Here is a 21,902-nt window from a genome sequence, read left to right on the forward strand (position 1 = left end):
CGTAAAAGATAAAAATTATAAAATAAAAAATATTACATCTCTCTATAAAAAAAATGATTATAATTATATTTAAAATAATGATGCAATCTTTACGATGCAATCTATATGATAATTGGTGAATTCATAAAGTGTGATTATTATTTAAACTTTTATTATAAACAGTTATATGATTTACACAGCCGCAGATATCGCAGCACATCGTTAACCAGCTCAAGAGACAAATAAATCAGTTGATTGATCGCGAAAGAATCATTCCAGAACAGAAGATGGCAGAATTGAAAAAGTGTTTATCGATTCTACTGCAAATGATATTGCAAAAAAACATGATGACATAATTCCTGCTTTTTTAGATACGCGCATCTTTACAACAACGAAGAACTTGGTCGGACGGAAGCTTTTTTAAGGGATGAGACCAAGAAACTGAAGGAATACGAGATGAAAATTAATTATTATCACGATCTCGCCGGAAGAATCCCAATTGAAGTCGAAAGAACAGTTTTCGCGGGATTCTTCGAAGTTTCCCGTGCTCCTTTTGTCAGGACTATTGTGGAAAACGTCGAACACTTCAACGGACTTTTAATCTGTCATCTTGTCGATAAATATCAAAATATGACCAAGAAGTAAATATTTAGAAATAGATATTCTAATTAATTCTTTTTTTTTTACTTGTTACATATTATATAATTTATTGTTAATTTATAATTTATATATTATACGACAGAAATTATAATGCACTTCCAAAAATTATTTAAAGATTAATTAATACTATAGTATATCTCATATCAAAATGATAAAATTTGCTATCTCCTCAAGATAAAATTGAAATAATTTTTGGTTAGTAAAATTTGGATTTAATGTTTTATTGTGGTTATTGATATTTAAATATAAGAATCAGTTTTTTGAAATGGCGTTTGTATCTAGTATTATAGCGGAATATGAAGCTATTTCCAAACGAGCTTTGACCCCACCTCCCAACACCGCGGCTTTGATGGAACTCATCAAGTTCATCCGAATTACCAGTGAGGTCACTATAAAAAGTCTGGAGCAGAAACTGCTGAATGTGACCAAGCACATCGTGTTTTTATCCGATTACTGGTTACTCACGGAAAGCGAAATGAATAAAAACAGTGTGGCCTTTCAGTGGTATCACAAGATACCTCAGATCTTCGAGGATAACCGGCTGATTATCGAGAACAAGACGCAAGAATATCAAGAAGCGTTGAAAGGTTGATACTCAACAATTATTATATTTTATTTTTGTCGACACAATTTTATTTTATTATCTAATTCATGATTTTTATAAAATTTTATTATAAATAATTTAATCACGATTCAATCACGAAAAAATATAATGCTTGAATTCTTTTATTTTTATTTATGCTAACATGTGTTTATTAATAAACTTTATAAAATGTATAATTTATAATATTGTGTAATGCTATTTATATCTGTATACACATTTCATAATAAATTTTCATTTCTTCTTATAGTTAGATACGTAAAGTTCGAAGAGGAGCTGGACTCGTACGCGAAACAAGTAGAAGAAGTGCAATATTGGGGAGACATCGAGGAGGTGTACCGATATCAGCGTAAGGCGCAACATCTGGAAAATCGTCTGATTACGGCGATGGACAAAATCGACAAATTTAATGAAGAAGAGGCCTCCTTTGGCTGGGAAATTACGCAGTATCCTCTGCGAAAACAAATCGCCGACCGCCTACAACCCTTCAAGAAACTTTTCGACAGCACTTGCGAGTATTTGACCAAATACGATAAATGGATAAACAGCACAATTGGTATCTTCAATCCTGAAGAAATCGACAACGATGTAGCACAGTATTACAGGTCAATATGAAAAAAAAAAAAAAAAAATTATATTGAATAATATAATATAATATTACAGAAAGAGGAGAAAGAGAAAGAACGGATAAATTATATTATAAAAGTTACAATTAAAGATTTGATATTAAAATAAAGTAGAAGATAAAATGTAACAATTTTTAAAGATGAAACTCGTGTTTTAGGGCAATTTACAAGCTGGAGAAGGTGTTCCAGGAACCGAATGTGCGGGATTTGGCGGCCACGGTTCGCGAGAAGATCGAGGACTTCAAAGATCGAATGCCGGTGGTGATGACTGTTGGAAACCCGGGAATGAAATCACGGCACTGGGACCAAATCTCGGAGATCGTGGGCATTCCCATCAAGTTCGAGCCTGATCTGACCTTGGGCAAGGTTTTGGCGATGAGATTGGACTCTTATATTGCCCAGTTTGAAAGCATCTCCGAGGCCGCCACGAAGGAGAGCACTCTGGAGATGGGCATAGATAAAATGCAACGAGACTGGACCGATTTGGTCTTCACGGTAAATTCTTACAAGGACACTGGCACTTACGTTATCGCGGGTGTCGACGAGATACAGCTTCTGCTCGACGATCATATCACGAAGGCTGTCACCATTAAAAACTCGCCGTACATCAAGCCTTTCGAAACCAGGATAATGTAAGTTTAATTGCGAAAATTTTTATATTGAAAATAAAGTATTAACATACACAAAATTTTATATCTTATTTATATTAATTTAGTCTGTTTTATTTCATCATAATTTGATTTTTTATTTATATATTATAATACTTATAATGTAGTTTTTATTTATATCTCTCTTGTTTTTGATTATTATAAATTATTATTTAATAAAATTATTTTATATTTGTAAACAAAGTATCACAACAGGGCAATATATTAAAAAAAAAGACAACATTCGTCATTTATAATAAGAACTTAACACGTTTGAATTTAATACATCTTGATTGCAGCAAATGGGAGAAGACATTGCATCTGTTAGAAGACATTTTGGATCAATGGCTAAAAGTACAAGGTACGTGGATGTACCTAGAACCGATTTTCACCTCGCCCGACATCCAACAACAGATGCCGGAAGAAGGAAGAAAGTTCGCACAGGTCGACAAGATATGGCGAGATATCATGAAGAATGTTTTCAGTGATTCTCATGTTCTTGTCGTCGTTGAAATCGACAAAATGCTAGAGCGACTGAAAAAAAGCTATGGGTTACTGGAGCTTATTCAGAAAGGATTAAATGATTATTTGGAAAAGAAGAGACTATTTTTCCCCAGATTTTTCTTCCTCTCCAACGACGAGTTGCTGGAAATTCTTTCCGAGACAAAGGATCCTACACGGTAATATATTTATACATTCCTCAAAATAATTGTCCAAAACAGGCAAATTTTAAATAGCTGTAACTTTGTTTCGAAAAATATTAATTTAAATTTAAAAAAAGGGTTTTAAAGCTTGAAATCTCTACTTTCGAAAGGTCATAGGTTTTTTCATTTTCTTCAATTCTGATATTTTTTTACATACAGAAAACGACAAACATACGAAATGGAAAATTTTCTTCTCACTTTGTAGACATGTCACATACACAAGAAGATTTGAAAAATTTTTTTAATTTTTTCACGTTAAAGCCTAAAGTTTTCCCTGCAAAATCGTTTTTTAAAATTTAAATTTCGATCTTTCCTTATCAAGTTATTGCAAATTCAAGAGAAAATACCATTTTCATCTTAATCGTTCATAACTCCGTTAAAAATCATCGTACAACAATTTTAAGCATAGATTCTTAAAGTTGAATCTTTGCTCTACAGTATGATATGGTGATTGATTTTTTTTTTAACTCGTAAACTTTTTATAAATAAGTGAAAATAACAAAGAAATATTCGCGAGTTTTCTCCTTTTTGTTTATTCTCGTGAATTAAATTATCGCGAATTTCTTCGTTATTTTCACCTATTATAAAATTAACAAACAATTTTTTAGTTTTTTTTCTTAGAATTAGTCATCTATAATAGTATCAATTTAAATTTTATATAATACAATACAATATAACAATATTTTACGTGTTTTACTTTTTTTTTAATTTCTATTTTAATTTTAATTTCAATTTTTAATAGTAAAGAAAGAAAGATAATTTTTTTCTTTAAGTCTTCTAAATACAATACAATTCTGATTTAAATAAAATGAGCTTATTTATCTATTTGATATTTAAAATTCCAATGATTTTGACAAATAAAAATTATATACATATATAAAGACATTATTATGTCATTTTTCAGGGTGCAGCCACATCTAAAAAAATGCTTCGAGGGTATAGCTCGATTAAAGTTCAACGAGGACCTGGAAATACTGGCAATGCGATCTGCGGAAGGTGAAGAGGTCGAGATCCTGATAATAATATCTACTTCTGCTGCCAGAGGACAAGTCGAGAAATGGCTGATTGAGTTAGAGGCTGAGATGCGGAAAAGCGTCCATCACATGGTGCACCAAGCGATTCTAGCGTATCATATCAAGAAGAGGACAGCCTGGGTCCTCGAATGGCCCGGTCAAACTGTCCTTTGTGTAGGTCAGACATATTGGACGCAACAAGTCGAGGAGGCTATGCTGAAAGGAGTGGTCGGTTTGAAAAGATACTTGGACCAGAGCCAAGAAGAGTTGAACGATATCATTCTGCTGATCAGAGGCATTCTCTCCAAGCAAAATCGCATCACATTAGGTATGAATTTTTTTTTTAAATTGGAGAAAAAACATTTTTTACTAAGAAAAAAATCTAAAGAAATAAGAATTTTAATATTATAGATATTAATATTTTTTAGAGGCTCTGGTTACCCTGGATGTTCACAGCAAGGACGTTCTCGCGGAATTGTACAAGGAGCATGTAATCAAAAATACCGACTTTAGATGGTTGTGTCAACTCAGATATTACTGGCTGGTGCGAACACATAATATTATTATCAATAAATAATATCGCATTTTTATAAAATTTCAGTAATTGAATATCTAATTCTAGGAAGACAACATGTGGGCATACATGATCAACTCGTACATACGTTATGGCTGCGAGTATCTCGGTAATACATCTCGTCTGGTGATCACTCCTTTAACAGATCGATGCTATCGCACCCTCTTCGGTGCCCTGAGTCTTCATCTGGGTGGCGCACCTGAGGGACCAGCTGGTACCGGCAAAACAGAGACCACGAAGGACCTAGCGAAGGCGGTGGCGAAGCAGTGTGTTGTCTTCAACTGTTCCGAGGGTCTCGACTACATCGCGTTAGGCAAATTCTTTAAGGGCCTCGCTTCGTGTGGCGCCTGGTCCTGCTTCGACGAGTTTAATCGCATCGACCTGGAGGTCCTGTCGGTCGTGGCTCAACAGATCCTGACGATCCAATGCGCCATCAACGCCGGCGCCGAGAAGATGGTCTTCGAAGGTACCGAAATCTACCTCGATCCTACTTGTGCCATCTTCATCACCATGAATCCCGGCTATGCTGGCAGAACTGAGCTACCTGACAATCTCAAGGCCCTCTTTCGGCCCGTTGCCATGATGGTGCCCGATTATGCCCTTATCGCGGAAAACACTCTATATTCTTATGGTTTCTATAACGGCCGGCCCTTGGCCGTGAAGATCGTTACTGCTTATAAGCTTTGCTCGGAGCAGCTCAGCAGTCAGCATCACTATGATTACGGTATGAGGGCTGTTAAGTCTGTGCTGATCGCCGCTGGCAACTTGAAACTTCGCTATCCCGAAGAGTCCGAGGACATTTTAATGCTAAGAAGTATTCTGGATGTTAATCTGCCCAAGTTCTTGGTCCATGATTTGCCGCTCTTCGAAGGTAAGAATTTTGCTAATTTAATGTATATGTTTTTATTTCAAAAATTTACGAAATAAAATATCTTATCGTTAATACATTTTATATCTTTAATATACAATTAATCTCTTACGGTATTAGGAATAGCCTCGGACTTATTTCCGGGTGTCGTGCTACCAACGCCAGATTACACGCATATAAATGCGTGTACACGTGACGCCTGTGCCGCAGCAAACCTGCAATGCACAAATCACTTCCTCGAGAAGATCCATCAGATTTATGAAATGATGATCGTGCGCCACGGCTTCATGATCGTCGGTTTGCCATTCGGAGGCAAAACTTCGGCCTATCGGATGTTGGCTAACTGTCTCGGTCTTCTAGAGGACAGAGGGTTGATGGAAGAACATCGCGTGGAGATCACCGTTATCAATCCCAAAGCCATTACAATGGGCCAGCTCTATGGACAGTTCGATCCCGCCTCCCACGAATGGAGCGATGGTGTCCTGGCGGTGGCCTACCGCGCCTTTGCCACTTCCGTTAATCTCAACAGAAAATGGCTGGTGTTCGACGGACCGGTGGATGCTCTCTGGATCGAGAATATGAACACCGTGTTAGACGACAATAAGAAACTCTGCCTCACTTCTGGAGAGATCATCATGCTTGCACCCACGACAAATTTGATTTTCGAACCTATGGATTTGGAGGTTTTATTTAATCAAATCATAGTATTTAAGAAGGCTCTATGTGAGAAATAATTTGTGTGAAATCTGCTTTTGTAATGCAAATTGTAAAACATCAAAAATTTTATTACTTAAAACTACAAAACTTTTTTTATGCATTATTAACACTCTTCTCGTCAGGTTGCATCTCCTGCCACGGTTTCTCGATGTGGCATGATTTATATGGAGCCAGTGAGTCTGGGCTGGACGCCGCTTTTGATCTCATGGCTTGACACATTACCACCATCATTTACCGAACATATTAAGAGTCATTTGAAGGACCTCTATCTACGATTTTGCACGCCTCTGTTGCATCTGATTCGCCGTTGCGGTGCAAGAGTAAATGTCATTAAGTTGTTTCCCGATATATTTAAAGCATTCAGATTTTTCTATCTGATTGTTTTAAATAGTATTTTAAAAGTTTTTATACGCAAAAGAAAAAAATATATAAAATTCACGCGAATTAAACTTCTTGAAGAAATTTATTTTAGTTCTGCTGAAACTTAAATTATTATAGCTTTTCGTTCGCAGGAAATAATAACGATGCCGGATGCTAATCTGACGCGCTCAGTCATGTACTTGTATGATTGTTTTCTCGACGATTTTCACGACGAAAAATACGTGAGCACTCTTTCAGACTTGGACATGAAAGCGCAAGTAGAGGCAAGTTTAAATTATATCATTATTTATTTAAATTTACTTATTTTTATTTAATCAAAATTATATAAAGTTTTATTATAATAATTAATTACGTTAATGAAGTAATAATCAACACATTTATTGATTTTAATTTTATTATTTATATCTCGATTTAATTCATGACAGTTCTATCGTTTTCAAAAATTACATATGAAAAAAGCTTTGAGGAAAATTGTTTGACAGGGCATTTTCTTCTTCTCGTGCATCTGGGCGATGGGCGTGACGTTGATGGTCAACTACCGCGAGTGGTTCAGTGCGCTCTTCAGGGCGTTAGTGGACCGCGAATTTCCGGAGGAAGTGCGGCAACGCTTCGGCATCTCGCCGGAAATTGGCAATCCAGAGGAACCATACGTAGTGCCTTTACCGACCACCGGCTCGGTCTTTGATTACAAATACATCAAGGAGGGTAGGGGCAGATGGCAACCTTGGCTAGAGGATCTGAAGGACGTTCCACCGATCCCCAGGGACATACCGGTTAACCAGATTATCATCTCAACGGTGGAGACCGTCCGTTATTTTCATCTCTTCCATTATCTCGTTCGTCATCATAAACCGATCCTTCTGGTCGGACCGACCGGCACTGGAAAATCTGTCTACATCATGGAGTTCCTGCTGAAGAGAAACAATCCCGAAATCTTCAAGCCGCTCTTCGTGATATTTTCAGCGCAGACAACAGCTAATCAGACGCAGGATATTATTATGAGCAAGCTGGATCGGAGAAGGAAAGGTTCGTCGATCGGTTTTCGAGTTAATTTTATTGTAATTTATATTTTTAAGGTACAGAACAAATTATTTAAATATTCTATTTGATTCCTTTATTAAAATCATGTGTGTGATTGTACTTTAATTTCAATATTCAATAGATCTCAAGATAAAAACTATTGTTTCTTTTTTAGCTATTGTTTGATCAGTTATCTAATAATGATTCGTGATAAGGTTTATACGGTGCGCCACCCGGTCAACACTGGGTGGTTTTCGTGGACGACGTATCGATGCCACAAAAGGAGGAATATGGTGCCCAGCCGCCCATTGAACTTCTGCGTCAATGGCTGGATCACCGGACCTGGTACGACCGGAAGGAGGTAGTGCCCATCCAACTTGTGGATGTTCAGTTAATGTGCGCGATGGGTCCACCCGCGAGCGGACGTGATGTCACGCCGAGATTTAAGCGACACTTTGTCGTCCTGGCGATTCCCGAGTTCGACGACGACGTCCTGATTACGATTTTTGGCAGGATCACCTCCTGGCATTTCGTCACACGTGGTTTCCCGGAGTTTTTTCAACCGTGCGTGAACCACATAGTTCATGGTACCCTTGATATATACAAGGAGATCAGAAATACACTTCTGCCGACTCCCGCCAAGTCGCACTATTTGTTTAATCTACGTGATTTCTCACGCGTTATCCAAGGTGTGCTGCTCTCCGATCCTGAAGTCATCACCGACGTGGTAAGATATGAATACATTCATCTTCATTTTCACATCTTTTTTCTTACGTTAGAAAAAAAAATCTCAATTATTTCTTTTTATAAATACTTAAACTATTTTTACATATTAATTGTTTAGATTTTATGTTCATCAGAATTAAATTAACATATTTTTTTATTTATTTAATAAATTTTGAAGATCTCTATGAAGCGTTTGTGGGTACACGAGGTACTGCGAGTTTATGGAGATCGGTTGATCGACGAGGCCGACAGTAAATGGCTGGTGGAACAAATTCGGAGAACCATGAAGACTTACATGTATGACGATATGGATCAATTGTTCGAAGATTTAGTGGATGAGCCTTACGCGCAAGTAACGGAAGTGCAGCTGCGCAATCTCGTTTATTGTGACTTTCATGATCCGATCGCTGAGCGGAAGTTGTATATAGAAACTCAAGATTGGGATGCGCTCGCCGAAGCAGTGGAGGAGTATCTCACCGAGTACAACGATATCTCGAAAACACCCATGAACTTGGTGCTCTTCAGGTATATCCTCTCAATCAAGATCGAATAGAACTAGCATTATAAAAATATAATTTAAGATTTTTCAAGAATTTCCAGAATTATTTTAATACGAGCGAAATTACATTAATATCAGACATGATTATATATTAATTTATGTCATTTCTTATAACGATTTTAGCAACATTTTCGTTCGGTTTTGGCAGCGTCATCGGCCGATTTAAAAAATGTAATGCAATATAAATGATTTAAGAGAGAATTTAATTTCTAGATTTGCGATAGAACATCTCTCAAAGATCTGTCGGGTGATGATGCAGCCGCGTAGTCACGCACTTTTAGTCGGCATGGGCGGTTCCGGTCGACAGTCCCTGACGAAGCTGGCAGCTCATATATCCGACTACGAGCTCTTTCAAGTGCAGATATCCCAGCAGTACGGCATGATGGAATGGCACGAGGATCTGAAGAATATCTTGCGCAAGAGCGCCGCGAGCGACCTGCACACAGTCTTCCTTTTTATGGACACACAGATCAAGGAGGAGGCATTTCTAGAAGATATCAGTAATCTCCTTAATTCCGGTGAAGTGCCTAATCTTTTCGCGGCCGATGAAAAGTCCGAGATCTGCGAGAAAATGCGCATCATCGATCGCCAAAGAGACAGGTATTATTTCTCTCGTGAAATATATAAAACATTCCGTTTATTAAATAATTTAAATTTTAGATTAATATATAAATAGCAATAATATTGATGTCTCTCTCTCTCTCTCTCTCTCTCTCTCTCTCTCTCTCTTGGATATTACAAATGCAAATTCGCATATTCATTAAATTTAGAACAATGCTATTTATATTTGAGTAATTAATAATTAATACAGTGCTCTTCACAAAATAATAAAAATACAAGAGAGGAATATTTTTATAATCATTAATTTATCGAGAATCACTTTCTATATAAAACTGAAATAATTTTGCTAAAATGCATTTGGAGAACCATATATTGGAATATCTTCTTGGTGAATGAAGGAATCATTGTTGGAATATCTTCTTGACGAATGAAGAAATCAAGAATCATTTGATGTGTCTTCTTGTTTCTAGATCCGTCCAAACAGACGGAAGTCCGGTGGCGCTCTTCAACTTCTTCGTGCAGACGGTTCGCGAACACTTGCACGTAGTGGTAACGATGTCGCCGATCGGCGACAGCTTCCGCACAAGGGTCCGCAAGTTTCCCGCGCTGGTGAATTGCTGCACCATCGACTGGTTCCATCCTTGGCCGAAGGATGCTCTGTTGGCAGTGGCGACACAATTCCTCGGCGAGATCGAGATGCCGCAGGACGAACGTCTCGCCTGTATCGAGATGTGTCAGTACTTCCATACGTCCACGCAAGACTTGACCAGGGAATACCTGAAGCAACTGAATCGTCACAACTATGTTACGCCGACGTCCTATCTCGAATTAATCAACACGTTTAAAGATCTGTTAGACCGGAAGAGGAAAGAAGTGTTACAGGGTAAGAAGCGGTACGAGGCTGGCCTCGGCAGGCTGGATAACACGCGTAAGGAGGTGGGCAGGATGCAACAGATCCTGGTGGCTCTGCAGCCGAAATTATTAGTGGCTGCCAAGGACGTGGAAGGTATGTTCCTGGATGTGCAACGACAGAATGAAGAGGCCAGCGCGATGGAGCAGATTGTTCAAAAGGACGAGGAAGCTGCTATGGTGAGAGCAGATCAATTTTCAGTGCCTCCAATATTATAATCAACTCATTTATTTTCATTAATTATTTATTTCACTGTCATTCATATTTTATAATTGTTTTATTTATTTAATTTTTAATATCTCGTATTTAAGACTTTATATAATATCGAGCAAGATTTCTGTGTCTCAAATTCAGTGCATCTCATGTTCTGAATTTGCTAGTTATATATTATTTTTGTGCAATTGTATTTTAGATCGTTGCCGCGGAGGCTAAAGAGATTCGTGCCGAATGTGATGCAGATCTACAGGAAGTGATGCCGATCCTGGACGCGGCAAATGCAGCTCTGAACACTCTGACTCCGCAGGACATCCAGATCGTCAAATCCATGAAGCGGCCACCGGCCGGCGTGCGATTGGTCATGGAAGCAGTTTGCATATTGAAGGTAAATTAAATAATTATATAACAAATAATATATTTATATTAAATATATTTTGTTCTTAGAAAAAATTAGTAAAAAATTAATTATTATTTTTGTCGATTTTTTAATGTTTAATATAGCTTATTTTGTATAAATAATACTCGAGAAAAACTCGTATTTTGTCATATAAATGTGAGCTACTGATTGTATTACAAGAATTCTGCTTTATATTAAACAATTTCTGTGCAGTTCTGGACGTGTACAACGAGAGTTCTGATAATGGAAATAATTAGAAAATTTTATAAACAATTATTTCATTCGAAAAACTCGCAATTTCGATAATAAAGTTGAGATGCTGGTTGTTTTTCGACAGTTTGCTTTTTATTAAACAGTTTTAGTATAGTTATGGGCTCTTAGTGTAGTTATGAATTATTTTTGTAATCAAAACTCTTTGGAAAAAAAGCATTGTATTTTTTTCTCACATAAAAATTTTCTTAAACATTTCAGGACGTCAAACCAGAAAAAGTACAAGGCCCGGAGGGTCCGATCGATGATTACTGGAAACCGTCACTTCGCATTCTGGGTGATATACGATTTTTGGAGTCCCTATTAAATTATGATAAAGACAACATTCCGGAGCGGATTATGACAAAGATTCGCACGACAATTTTGACGAATCCTAACTTCGATCCTGAACGAATCAGACAAGTGTCGACAGCTTGCGAGGGTCTTTGTCGCTGGGTATTCGCGCTTTCGGAGTATGACAAGGTCGCCAAGGTAGTAGCACCGAAGAAGCAAGCTCTGGCCAAAGCGGAAGCCGACTATTCCGCCGCGATGGATCAGCTGAAGCTGAAGAGAAATCAGCTACAAGAAGTGCGAGATCGATTGTCAAGGCTAGAGACTCTGCTGGCTCAACGAAAAGCAGAATACCAAGCGATGACCGATGAGGTGAAAGAGTGCGAGGAAAAGCTGAGAAGAGCCGAAGAACTCATCGGGGGTCTCGGTGGCGAATACACCAGATGGTCCGAGACTGCCAAGTAAATTATTCCAAACATTTTCTCGCATATGTATATCTTAAAACGCTTTAATTATTTTTTTTTCTTTAAATATAGATATTCTTTGGTTGATAATGTAAATATATGGCATTTTGTAGCTTATATTTTTAATTGAGGATTGACTTGAAGTCTTTCGAAGAAAAACTTTAGATAGATATAAAATCAGCATTTGAGAGGGATGCATAAAATTTCAAAGTACTTTTTTAAATTCTATATTTCTAGTTTGACTCTAAACAATTCTAAACTTTTCTCCAGATCGCTCGGAGAACGTTATCACAAATTAACGGGCGATATTCTGATCGGTTCGGGGGCAGTAGCCTACCTTGGCGTCTTCACGATGCAATATCGGCAACGACAGTTGGAGAACTGGGTGAAGTTCTGCACCGATTTGCAGGTCGTTTGCACACAAGACTTTCAACTTACGCAGGTGTTGGGTGATCCGGTGCAAATCCGCGCCTGGAATATATTTGGCCTTCCGAGCGATCTGTTCTCCATCGACAATGCCATAATCGTCACGAATTCGCGTCGCTGGCCGCTGATGATCGATCCGCAGGGTCAGGCAAATAAATGGGTGAAGAATATGGAAAAGGCGTCGAGTTTGCACGTCGTAAGACTCACCCAGCCGGGCTACATGAGAATCCTGGAAAATGCTGTACAATTCGGACAACCTGTGTTATTGGAGAACATAGGCGAGGAATTGGACGCGGCTCTCGAACCGTTGTTGATGAAGCAGACCTTTAAATCCGGTGGCGCGATGTGCATCAAGATCGGCGACAGCATCATCGAGTATTCGGATAAATTTCGGCAAGTTTGTCAACCAATTTACTTGATTCTTTTTTTCTTGGAATCACGCTGGATCTTTCTAAATGTTCTTAACATTCTTCTTCTATCTTTTAATCTCTTAGAAATATTTTGTATATAATGAAATTTATTTAAACATTTGCGTAGATTTTACATTACTACGAAATTACGGAATCCACATTACTTACCGGAAGTTGTGGTGAAGGTAACTCTGTTGAACTTTATGATCACTCCAGTCGGCTTGGACGATCAACTTCTAGGCATAGTTGTTGCGAAAGAAAGACCCGAACTAGAGTCCGAGAAGAATCAGCTGATAGTTCAAGGAGCGGCTAATAAAAAGTACGTAGAATATTCTTCTATACTCTATTTTATATAAACTGTCAAATAAGAAATTTCGCAATCGCGAAATTATTATCATTTTTAATTAAAATTAGGTAATATAATTTCCTCGTAAGGATAAATAAATATGAATTAATAAAATGTATTTGACATATAAAAGCAAATATTAAATATTTTCTATTTCATTGTTCTGCAATTTAAAATTAATTTCGATCGGCGATATTTCGCAATGTTTTTCCGCAGAATGTTAAAGGAGATAGAGAATAAGATTCTCGAAGTACTCTCCGCAGCCAAGGAGAATATCCTCGAGGACGAAACGGCTATCAGTGTGTTGAGTTCGTCGAAGAACCTGGCCAACGAGATTCAGACTAAACAAACTGCTGCCGAGATAACCGAGAAGTCCATTGACGCGGCGAGATTGCAGTACACACCGATTGCAGTCTACAGCACTGTTCTTTTCTTCACGATTGGTGAGCAAAACACACAAACAAAAATATCGATCGAATTTGCAGGAACACGCTTCATTTAATTCAATCGTATCTTATGAGTTTATGAGTCTAAAATAACAATTAGCACGGATTTTAATTTTAAGAATATATATTTAAAATATATATGATATATATGATAACTTTTTCTCTATTAGAGATTTTTCAATTTTTTTATTTAATTCGAATTTTTTCGGAGTTTTAAAAATGTTGCAAGGTATTTATTCTTCCTGCAAAATCTTTTCCTAGTTATGTTGGCGAACATCGATCCGATGTACCAGTATTCCCTCGCCTGGTTCGTCAACCTTTTTAAGAATACAATCGAGAACACGCCACCGGTAGAGAACATAAAACAACGACTGAAGGACCTTAACAGATGCTTCACCTATTCTCTGTACGTCAACATATGTCGCTCGCTCTTCGAGAAAGACAAGCTGCTCTTTTCGCTTTTGCTATCCGTGAACTTGCTGAACAAGCAGGGCCAGTTTTCGATGGCCCAGTGGATGTTCCTGCTGACCGGCGGCGTCGGACTTGAGAATCCCTTTGCTAATCCTACCGAATGGTTGCCTGCAAGATCCTGGGACGAACTGTGCCGACTGGATGATGTGCCAGGATTCGCGGTAAATTTTTTTTCAATAATACAAATCAGCATATTAACATTGAAGTAATAAGAATATTTTATTAGGTGTTTGTTTAAAAATTAATAAAATTATATATTAAATAACATTTATTATTGGAAACTAGAGCCTTCATTATCAATTAAAATTTTTTAATTTTTTCAGAAACTTAATTGAGAGAATGTATTAAAATATAATTTTTTTTGTATTTTATCGTTCAGGGGATAAAAGATTCTTATACAAAAAGTATCGACGAGTGGAAAAAGGTGTTTGATCACAAGGAGCCTCATATTTTGTCTTTTCCTGCTCCTTGGAATAAATTGAGCAGCTTTGAAAGAATGCTGGTCCTTCGTTGCATTCGACCTGACAAAGTCATACCAGCGGTACAATTATTTGTTGAAGGTAAAGTAGTTGAAAACGAATAGCAGCTGTTCAAATCCAAGAATAAGTTGACCTGGACTAAAAATAATACAAAGAACTTAAAACATCTCGCTATATCGCGAGCGAGAGAGCAAAATAAAATTTTTTGCAATGATCCTCCTCTATATCTATTATTTCTCTTCTTTTGCAATATTTAAGGGAAATCCAACGTAATTGGCGATTTAATTGACGCGTTAGTAAAATTTTTTCTTTACTAATTTATTGATTTGATAGAGCAATTAGGACATCAGTACATCGTGCCGCCACCTTTCGATCTGGCAGCCTCTTTCGCTGATTCACACTCCTGCATCCCGTTAATATTCGTTCTAACACCCGGCGCGGACCCTATGGCGATTCTGTTAAAGTTTGCCGACGATCAGGGATTCGGTGCCAGCAGACTGTTCTCATTATCGCTAGGCCAAGGGCAAGAGGTCATCGCCGAAGGTCTCATCGACGAAGGCGTGAAAAACGGCACTTGGGTAGTGCTGCAAAACTGTCACGTTACTAAGACCTTTATGCCTATCTTGGAAAAGGTAATTTTCCGATTATATCAATTTAATTTATTATTGAAAAAAATATTTTAATTTAATGTGTGTGTGTGGAGAAAATTTATTAAATTTAAATATTAATTAAAATTTTTTGTGTACTAAATTAAATTTTAAGACTCTATTAAAATATCTTTATTAAGTTTAAAAATTTAAACTCGCAACAAATATTTTAGAAATGATATTTCCGACAAAATAATGTTGAACTTTCTAATAAATCTCTTTTTTTATATTTTTATTTGATTTTATGTAGATATGCGAGAGTTTTACAAGGGAAACTGTGCATCCTGACTTTCGATTGTGGTTGACGAGTTACCCGGTCGCACATTTTCCGATCAGTGTCCTTCAAAACGGCGTGAAAATGACAAACGAGCCTCCGAAAGGATTACGCGCGAATATTTTGCGATCTTTTCATCAGGTAGAAACAATTTTCTTCATTCCGCTTATGAAGGCGATAATATATTAAGAGCTAAGAGATTCGATTATATGCTGCGGTAGGACCCGATTTGCGATCCCGAGTTCTTCGATAAGTCAAAGCAACGAGAGATCTTCAAACGGTTGCTCTTCTCGCTTTGTTTCTTCCACGCCATCGTGCAGGAAAGACGAAAATTCGGACCGATCGGTTGGAACAATCAGTACGAATTCAACGAGACAGATTTGCATATCAGCGTGCTGCAGCTCAAGATCTTGCTCGACCAATACGATGACGTTCAATTCACCGCGTTGAAGTATCTAACGGGTATTCAAATAATACTTCTTCGATTTTTATTTATTTCTAAATTCTTATAATAGTTCTCATTATAGTATAGTATATAGTATAGTATATAGTATAATATATTTATAATAGTTCTCATTATAGTATAGTATATAGTGTAGTATATAGTATAGTATATAGTATAGTATATAGTGATAATTCTTATTATAGTAATTCTTCTAATATTCTCCATGAAATTGCACGCATTGATTGAAAATTAAGATTAAAAAATAAGAGGCATTCGGTTTAATTATTTAGAACTGAATTAAAATGAACCTTTTTCCAAGGCGAGTGCAATTATGGAGGCCGCGTGACCGACGAATGGGACCGACGGACCTTGAACACGATCCTGACGCGATTCTACTGCGAGGACGTAATTGTGGTCGATCGGAAATATCTGTTTGATCCCAATGGCCTTTATTACATACCGACAGTTAGCGAGTACAGTCAATTCTTGGACTACGTGAGAGAATTGCCGATGACCACCGCACCCAGTGTCTTTGGCATGCACGAGAATGCCGACATTATCAAAGATCAACAGGAGACCTACCTCATGATGTCCTCCATGGTGACTACTCAGGTACGTATCTCTTATATTAATTTAGTAAAGATTTTTTTGTTTTCTTTATGAAAAACTTTAATTATTTCTGCTTTGAATATAAATTGGAAAATTTAGATTTAATTTATATATATATATATATATGAGATTCCTATCTTTATTTATATATAATTAATTTCTTATCTCGAATACACATATGTATATGTATACATATAATGGAATAATGAAAATTCTTGTTGTCTTTTCATCTTTGCGCAGAATGATGAACAATTCAGAGTAAGTAATGTTTATTTAAGAAACACGTGTATTTCCCTGATAAATGGACTTAATAAATCAGAATTGTTTAATTTTCATATAATTAATTAAAAGAGTCAAGAAACCAAATATTATTATTCCAATCTATTATTATAGAAATCTTCGAAAGTACAACTTTAAAATAGAAATTTCACACTAGTTATTCGATTGAGAAATAATAGTTTAAACTTAACTGTACGAAAAGAATGCAATATCTATCATATAAAATGATGAAATTTCCAATCGAGTTTATATTCATCAATTTAAGTTCACCAAAGTCTATTTATAATAGTTATCAAAACTTCTTAATAGCATTAAATTATTGCGGTTCAGAGATCTCATCAAAAGTTTGCGAGCCATTTTTGTGTCAGGAAAATCCTTGAATTCTCGTCAGGATACCGGCAAGGCGGAAATAGATGCTGAGAAATCGCCGGACGAGATCGTTCACGGCGTCGCGTCCGACGTTCTGTCGAAGTTGCCGCAGGATTTCGACCTGGTGGCTGCCCTCGACAGATATCCCACGCTATACGAACAAAGTATGAACACTGTATTGGTTCAAGAGATGGGCAGATTCAATAAACTCCTCCAGACCATCAGGAGCAGTCTTATAAACGTCCAAAAAGCGATCAAAGGTAAACAAATTTATCATCTTTCAGTTTTTCGTAGAAATACATTTCACACTTTCCCCGTTTTCAGGTCTTATCATTATGAATCCCGAACTCGAGGAAGTTTATTCGTCGATTATTATCGGCAGGATACCCAAGATGTGGATGACGAACTCTTATCCCTCTCTGAAACCGCTTGGCAGCTATGTATACGATTTTTTGAAAAGACTAAACTTTCTGCAGGTGAATTTCAGAGAAAATAATGTGAATTGTGCATGACATATTACAAACGTTTTATTTTATCGCGTAAAAATTTATTTATAATTATTCTTTCAATCTTCAGCTTTTAATTGAGGAAGCGATAGCTTTAAAATTTTATTTAAATTTTTAAATATCGCAAGGTTTTTAACTGTTGAATATTACATTTTAACATCCTGGTTATAAAATAATACACAATGGTATGTTATTTCAGACTTGGTATGTGGAAGGTTCTCCAACATCCTTTTGGATTTCTGGTTTCTTCTTCACGCAAGCATTTCTGACAGGCGCTCGTCAGAATTACGCAAGAAAATATTCCATACCCATTGATCTCCTGATTTATGATTTCTTTCCTTTAAAGGAGACCGTTTTCAATAAGCCACCGAACGATGGAGTATACATTTACGGATTATTTCTCGACGGAGCTCGTTTCGATATGACAACGATGAAGCTCGATGAATCCCTTCCAAAAATACTTTACGATACTGTGCCGTATGTAAGCGAGCCTTATTTGAATTTTTTACGATGCTTTTCGAATAATTTACTGATGAGACGATGCAGTCTTTTTCGAAAAATATTCTGGAGAAAAAGAGAGAAGAATTCTTTAAAATAAATTCTTTAAAAATGGTGAAGTAGACAAATTTAAAAGGAGAAAAACGATCTCGCGTGTTTTCAGATCTGGCTGATGCCGGTAATGAAGGACAAAATACAAAATGGGGACACGTACACGTGTCCTGTTTATAAAACCAGCGAGCGGAAAGGTGTTCTGTCAACCACCGGTCATTCTACTAATTTCGTCATTGCGATCTGGTTGCCGACGTCACATCCGCCGGAACATTGGATTCTGCGAGGTACCGCTATGCTGTGCCAATTGTCGGACTAATTTTAGAATTGATCCTGCTTATTATTTTCAAGTCAAAGTTATTTAAAAGATTACAATTAAAAAAAAAAACTTACTTTTGTCCTTCAAAATTTACATAATTCATCTTTACGTTTAATAATCTTGACATCAAATTTCATTTATTAAATTTACGGTATAATAATTCATTTACTTTCAGCGTTGAATTTCTTATACTCCTATATTTTTAATTTTTTTAAAGCTTCCGCTCTAATCAAATGTTATAGTATATTAGATCCTGCACTAGTGTTACATAATATATATATAAAGGAAGAAAATTTCTTCTTTCCTCGCAAATATAAATGATTATAACACACGCAATAGAAATTTCAGACTAGCAAATTAATACTTTTATAACATACATTTATACCGCGCGTATATAAAGTATCTTTTTCATAAATAAAAATTGCAATATTTATCATCCAAGTATTTCACGTGTATAAAAATAAATCTACGCGAGATTACAAAAATCAAATGCACGAGGAGCATAAATTTTCATAAATTCTTTCAATAAACAACATCAATATATAGTAGATATATGTATTTCCAAATATTATCTTTCGAAACAGCTCTGAGATTCTAACAGATCGATCGGCCTTCGTCAATAATTAACCCGTCCGAAATTCCCGAACTCTCATCGATCTCCTTTCACCTTGGCGTCGTCTTCGTCCTCGTCATCATCCTGAACAGCATTTTCGCGGATGATGCTTCTCGCTTCGCGTTATCCGCGCGCGCCGTGTTGCACAGTTGCCGGTATTTATTATGTGGGATGTGGCGCTTTCTCGCGAGGGGGTGGTGAAGGGGTGGAGATGGCGGCTTGGTTGGCGGCACCCTGTCTACCCGGACCGAGATCGCCGGAGGCTCGTTGCCTAGCGACCCCGTATTGATCTCACCCCGTATCTCGCCACTAGCTCTCTCTCTCGCGAGGGGTTGGGAGGGGGATGAAAGTAGGGGTAGCCTCCCCTTTCCCCTTCGCCACCCTTCCCTCATCCGTGTTGCTCTTTCTCTCCCGAACGAGGCTTTCTTTCTCTATTTCGCTGTATAATTTTACATTTCGCGTGTTTCTCGATATCGCGCTTGTTCCGGGAATCTAGTGGAGGTCTTTCTTAGCGAAAAAAAAAAAAAAAAAAATGAATGATTATCTCTCTCTCTCTCTCTCTATCTATCTATCTATCTATCTATCTATCCTTGCTATCTTCTATTTGCGTCCCTTTTCTTTTTTGCTTTAACCTGGGACGTCTCTTCAGCTTCCACGAAACTTTTTTCACCGGTATTTCTCATTTTTACGGATCAGTTTATCAGTTTAGAATTATATAACCTGTTTATGCAATTGAAACAGATATTATCAATTTCTATTATTTAAAATATTCAATCTTTTATCTTATCAATTATTTCGCAATTATATATCACATTTCTTTTTTAAGTCCCTGGCTGTCTTTTCTCCAATTTCTGTTTTTTCCTTATTTTGCTGTTTCGTTTTCTCATATCTTCTCTTGCTTCTTTCTTTTTAATCTGTTTATCTTATCCATCATCCGTCTTAACATTTTTCTTTTGAACGCGAAATACCATCGTGCTTGAATTAAACTGCGACTTGATTCATGAAGAAAATATATGATTATACTCGTTGCAATATATATTGGAGGTAGTGCTTTCCATTCCTTCTCAATCCTCTTATTCATTATTCGATGTGGAATTTCTTCCATTTCGAAATATCTTGTAAATACGAAGTCTAATTAAGTGTGCGTAAATACGTAGTATTTTCTTTGAAACAAGTACAATAGTATAATATATATTGCTATTACATTTATGCTGGATCTTTATTATCTCTAATATCCTTTTGATTATCTTTAATATTGTATTTATAATTATCGAATGTACGCGAAAATCACACTCGTATTATATAGTTTTAATGTTCTTTTTGATACATATCTGATGATTTTAATTTTATCCAAGAGATAAAACTAAACAAAGGCGTTTACGAGATATCACAGAACATTACGAAATAAAACTGTAGCATATATTTAGTTTTAATGGAAAATATCAATTCCGTTTAATGCAATTCTCGTGAAAAGAAAATTTTTCCAAGTATATATTTATCTGAAATCTCATAATATATTTTTAATATTTTTTCTGAGAAAGTCTATATTAAAGTATTTTTTAAAAATATGCATCATATCATTTTGAAAAAAACAGGAACGATATATTTAATTCGACCCAAATTAACCAAGAAAATTTTTATTTTATTTCCACAACGTTTCGACCATCTGTTTTTGATCCTTTTCAAAATCCTTTGAAAAATTCTTTGATAAAAGCGCAGTTAGTTGACACTGTTGTCATGATTATTAAACAATATGATTATCGGACTTTTTTTTTTATAAAGTTTTTGACGATCCATCATAACGATAAGATGCGGTAACTTTCTTTCAAATGTTTTTAAAAAAAGTCCGATAATAAATAAAATAAAAATTTTCTTGGCTAGTTTAAGTCGAGAATTAAATATATCGTTCCTATTTTAAAAAGTCAAATGTTTTTAAAAAAAGTCCGATAATAAATAAAATAAAAATTTTCTTGGCTAGTTTGGGTCAAGAATTAAATATATCGTTCCTATTTTAAATACCACCAGCGACGTTTTAAGTATTCAATTTGATTTTGAAAAACGTTTGCAATTTCTCGTCTCTGCTATCTTGCTGGGACGATCAAAGAGTTAATAATCGCGTTAACAGGCAATCAGCGCGATTGAGATCGGTTGCGGTGGCCTAAGAACACATCGCTTGAATGGAAGTCAGGTTCCCGATACAGAGGAGGGTTGCGGAGGGGGTGAGAACTCACGAGGGCGAAACTCTCCCTCCCTGCATTTCGCGTGCACCGATCCTCCTCGCATCGTCCCTGCACCACCGAGCTCTCTTCCTATTGGCAAAGTGACCTTCATCCAAATTTCTTTGTTGCGCCTACACTTCGGATGGTCGATGGAGCGAAGAAATTCGCGACACGAAGAAAGGGGGATGAAATATGGCGGCTGTCTTACTTTTACCTTCGACGCGAAAAACGAGAAGTTTAAGACGAATAACGAAAATTTGCAGTTAAGACAAGGGATCAAATTGTTTGCTAATTTTTGGAACAGCAGAATTCGAATAAATTATAATGACATG

The 21,902-nt window shown here is 36.6% G+C and overlaps 1 protein-coding gene across 1 annotated transcript; it reads left to right on the forward strand.

The window, feature by feature from the left end:
• Positions 1-560: 560 nt before the first annotated feature.
• Dhc36C (Dynein heavy chain at 36C) lies at positions 561-18,764 on the forward strand. Its single transcript, XM_029308743.2, has 31 exons — positions 561-620; positions 922-1,226; positions 1,491-1,845; positions 2,025-2,498; positions 2,813-3,193; positions 4,122-4,558; positions 4,659-4,774; positions 4,853-5,675; positions 5,793-6,355; positions 6,512-6,709; positions 6,902-7,033; positions 7,253-7,796; positions 8,006-8,517; positions 8,695-9,041; positions 9,289-9,675; positions 10,107-10,725; positions 10,959-11,147; positions 11,631-12,160; positions 12,434-12,982; positions 13,127-13,318; positions 13,562-13,788; positions 14,053-14,423; positions 14,642-14,822; positions 15,075-15,373; positions 15,639-15,803; positions 15,884-16,124; positions 16,427-16,719; positions 17,387-17,624; positions 17,689-17,840; positions 18,070-18,351; positions 18,532-18,764. Exons 1-31 carry the CDS (start codon positions 610-612, stop codon positions 18,736-18,738), a joined length of 10,320 nt encoding a protein of 3,439 aa, XP_029164576.2. The 5' UTR covers positions 561-609; the 3' UTR covers positions 18,739-18,764.
• Positions 18,765-21,902: the final 3,138 nt, after the last annotated feature.

The sequence above is a fragment of the Nylanderia fulva genome, unplaced genomic scaffold, assembly GCF_048542155.1.
Source record: "Nylanderia fulva isolate GAGA-0341 unplaced genomic scaffold, ASM4854215v1 Scaffold15, whole genome shotgun sequence".
NCBI lineage: Eukaryota > Metazoa > Arthropoda > Insecta > Hymenoptera > Formicidae > Nylanderia > Nylanderia fulva.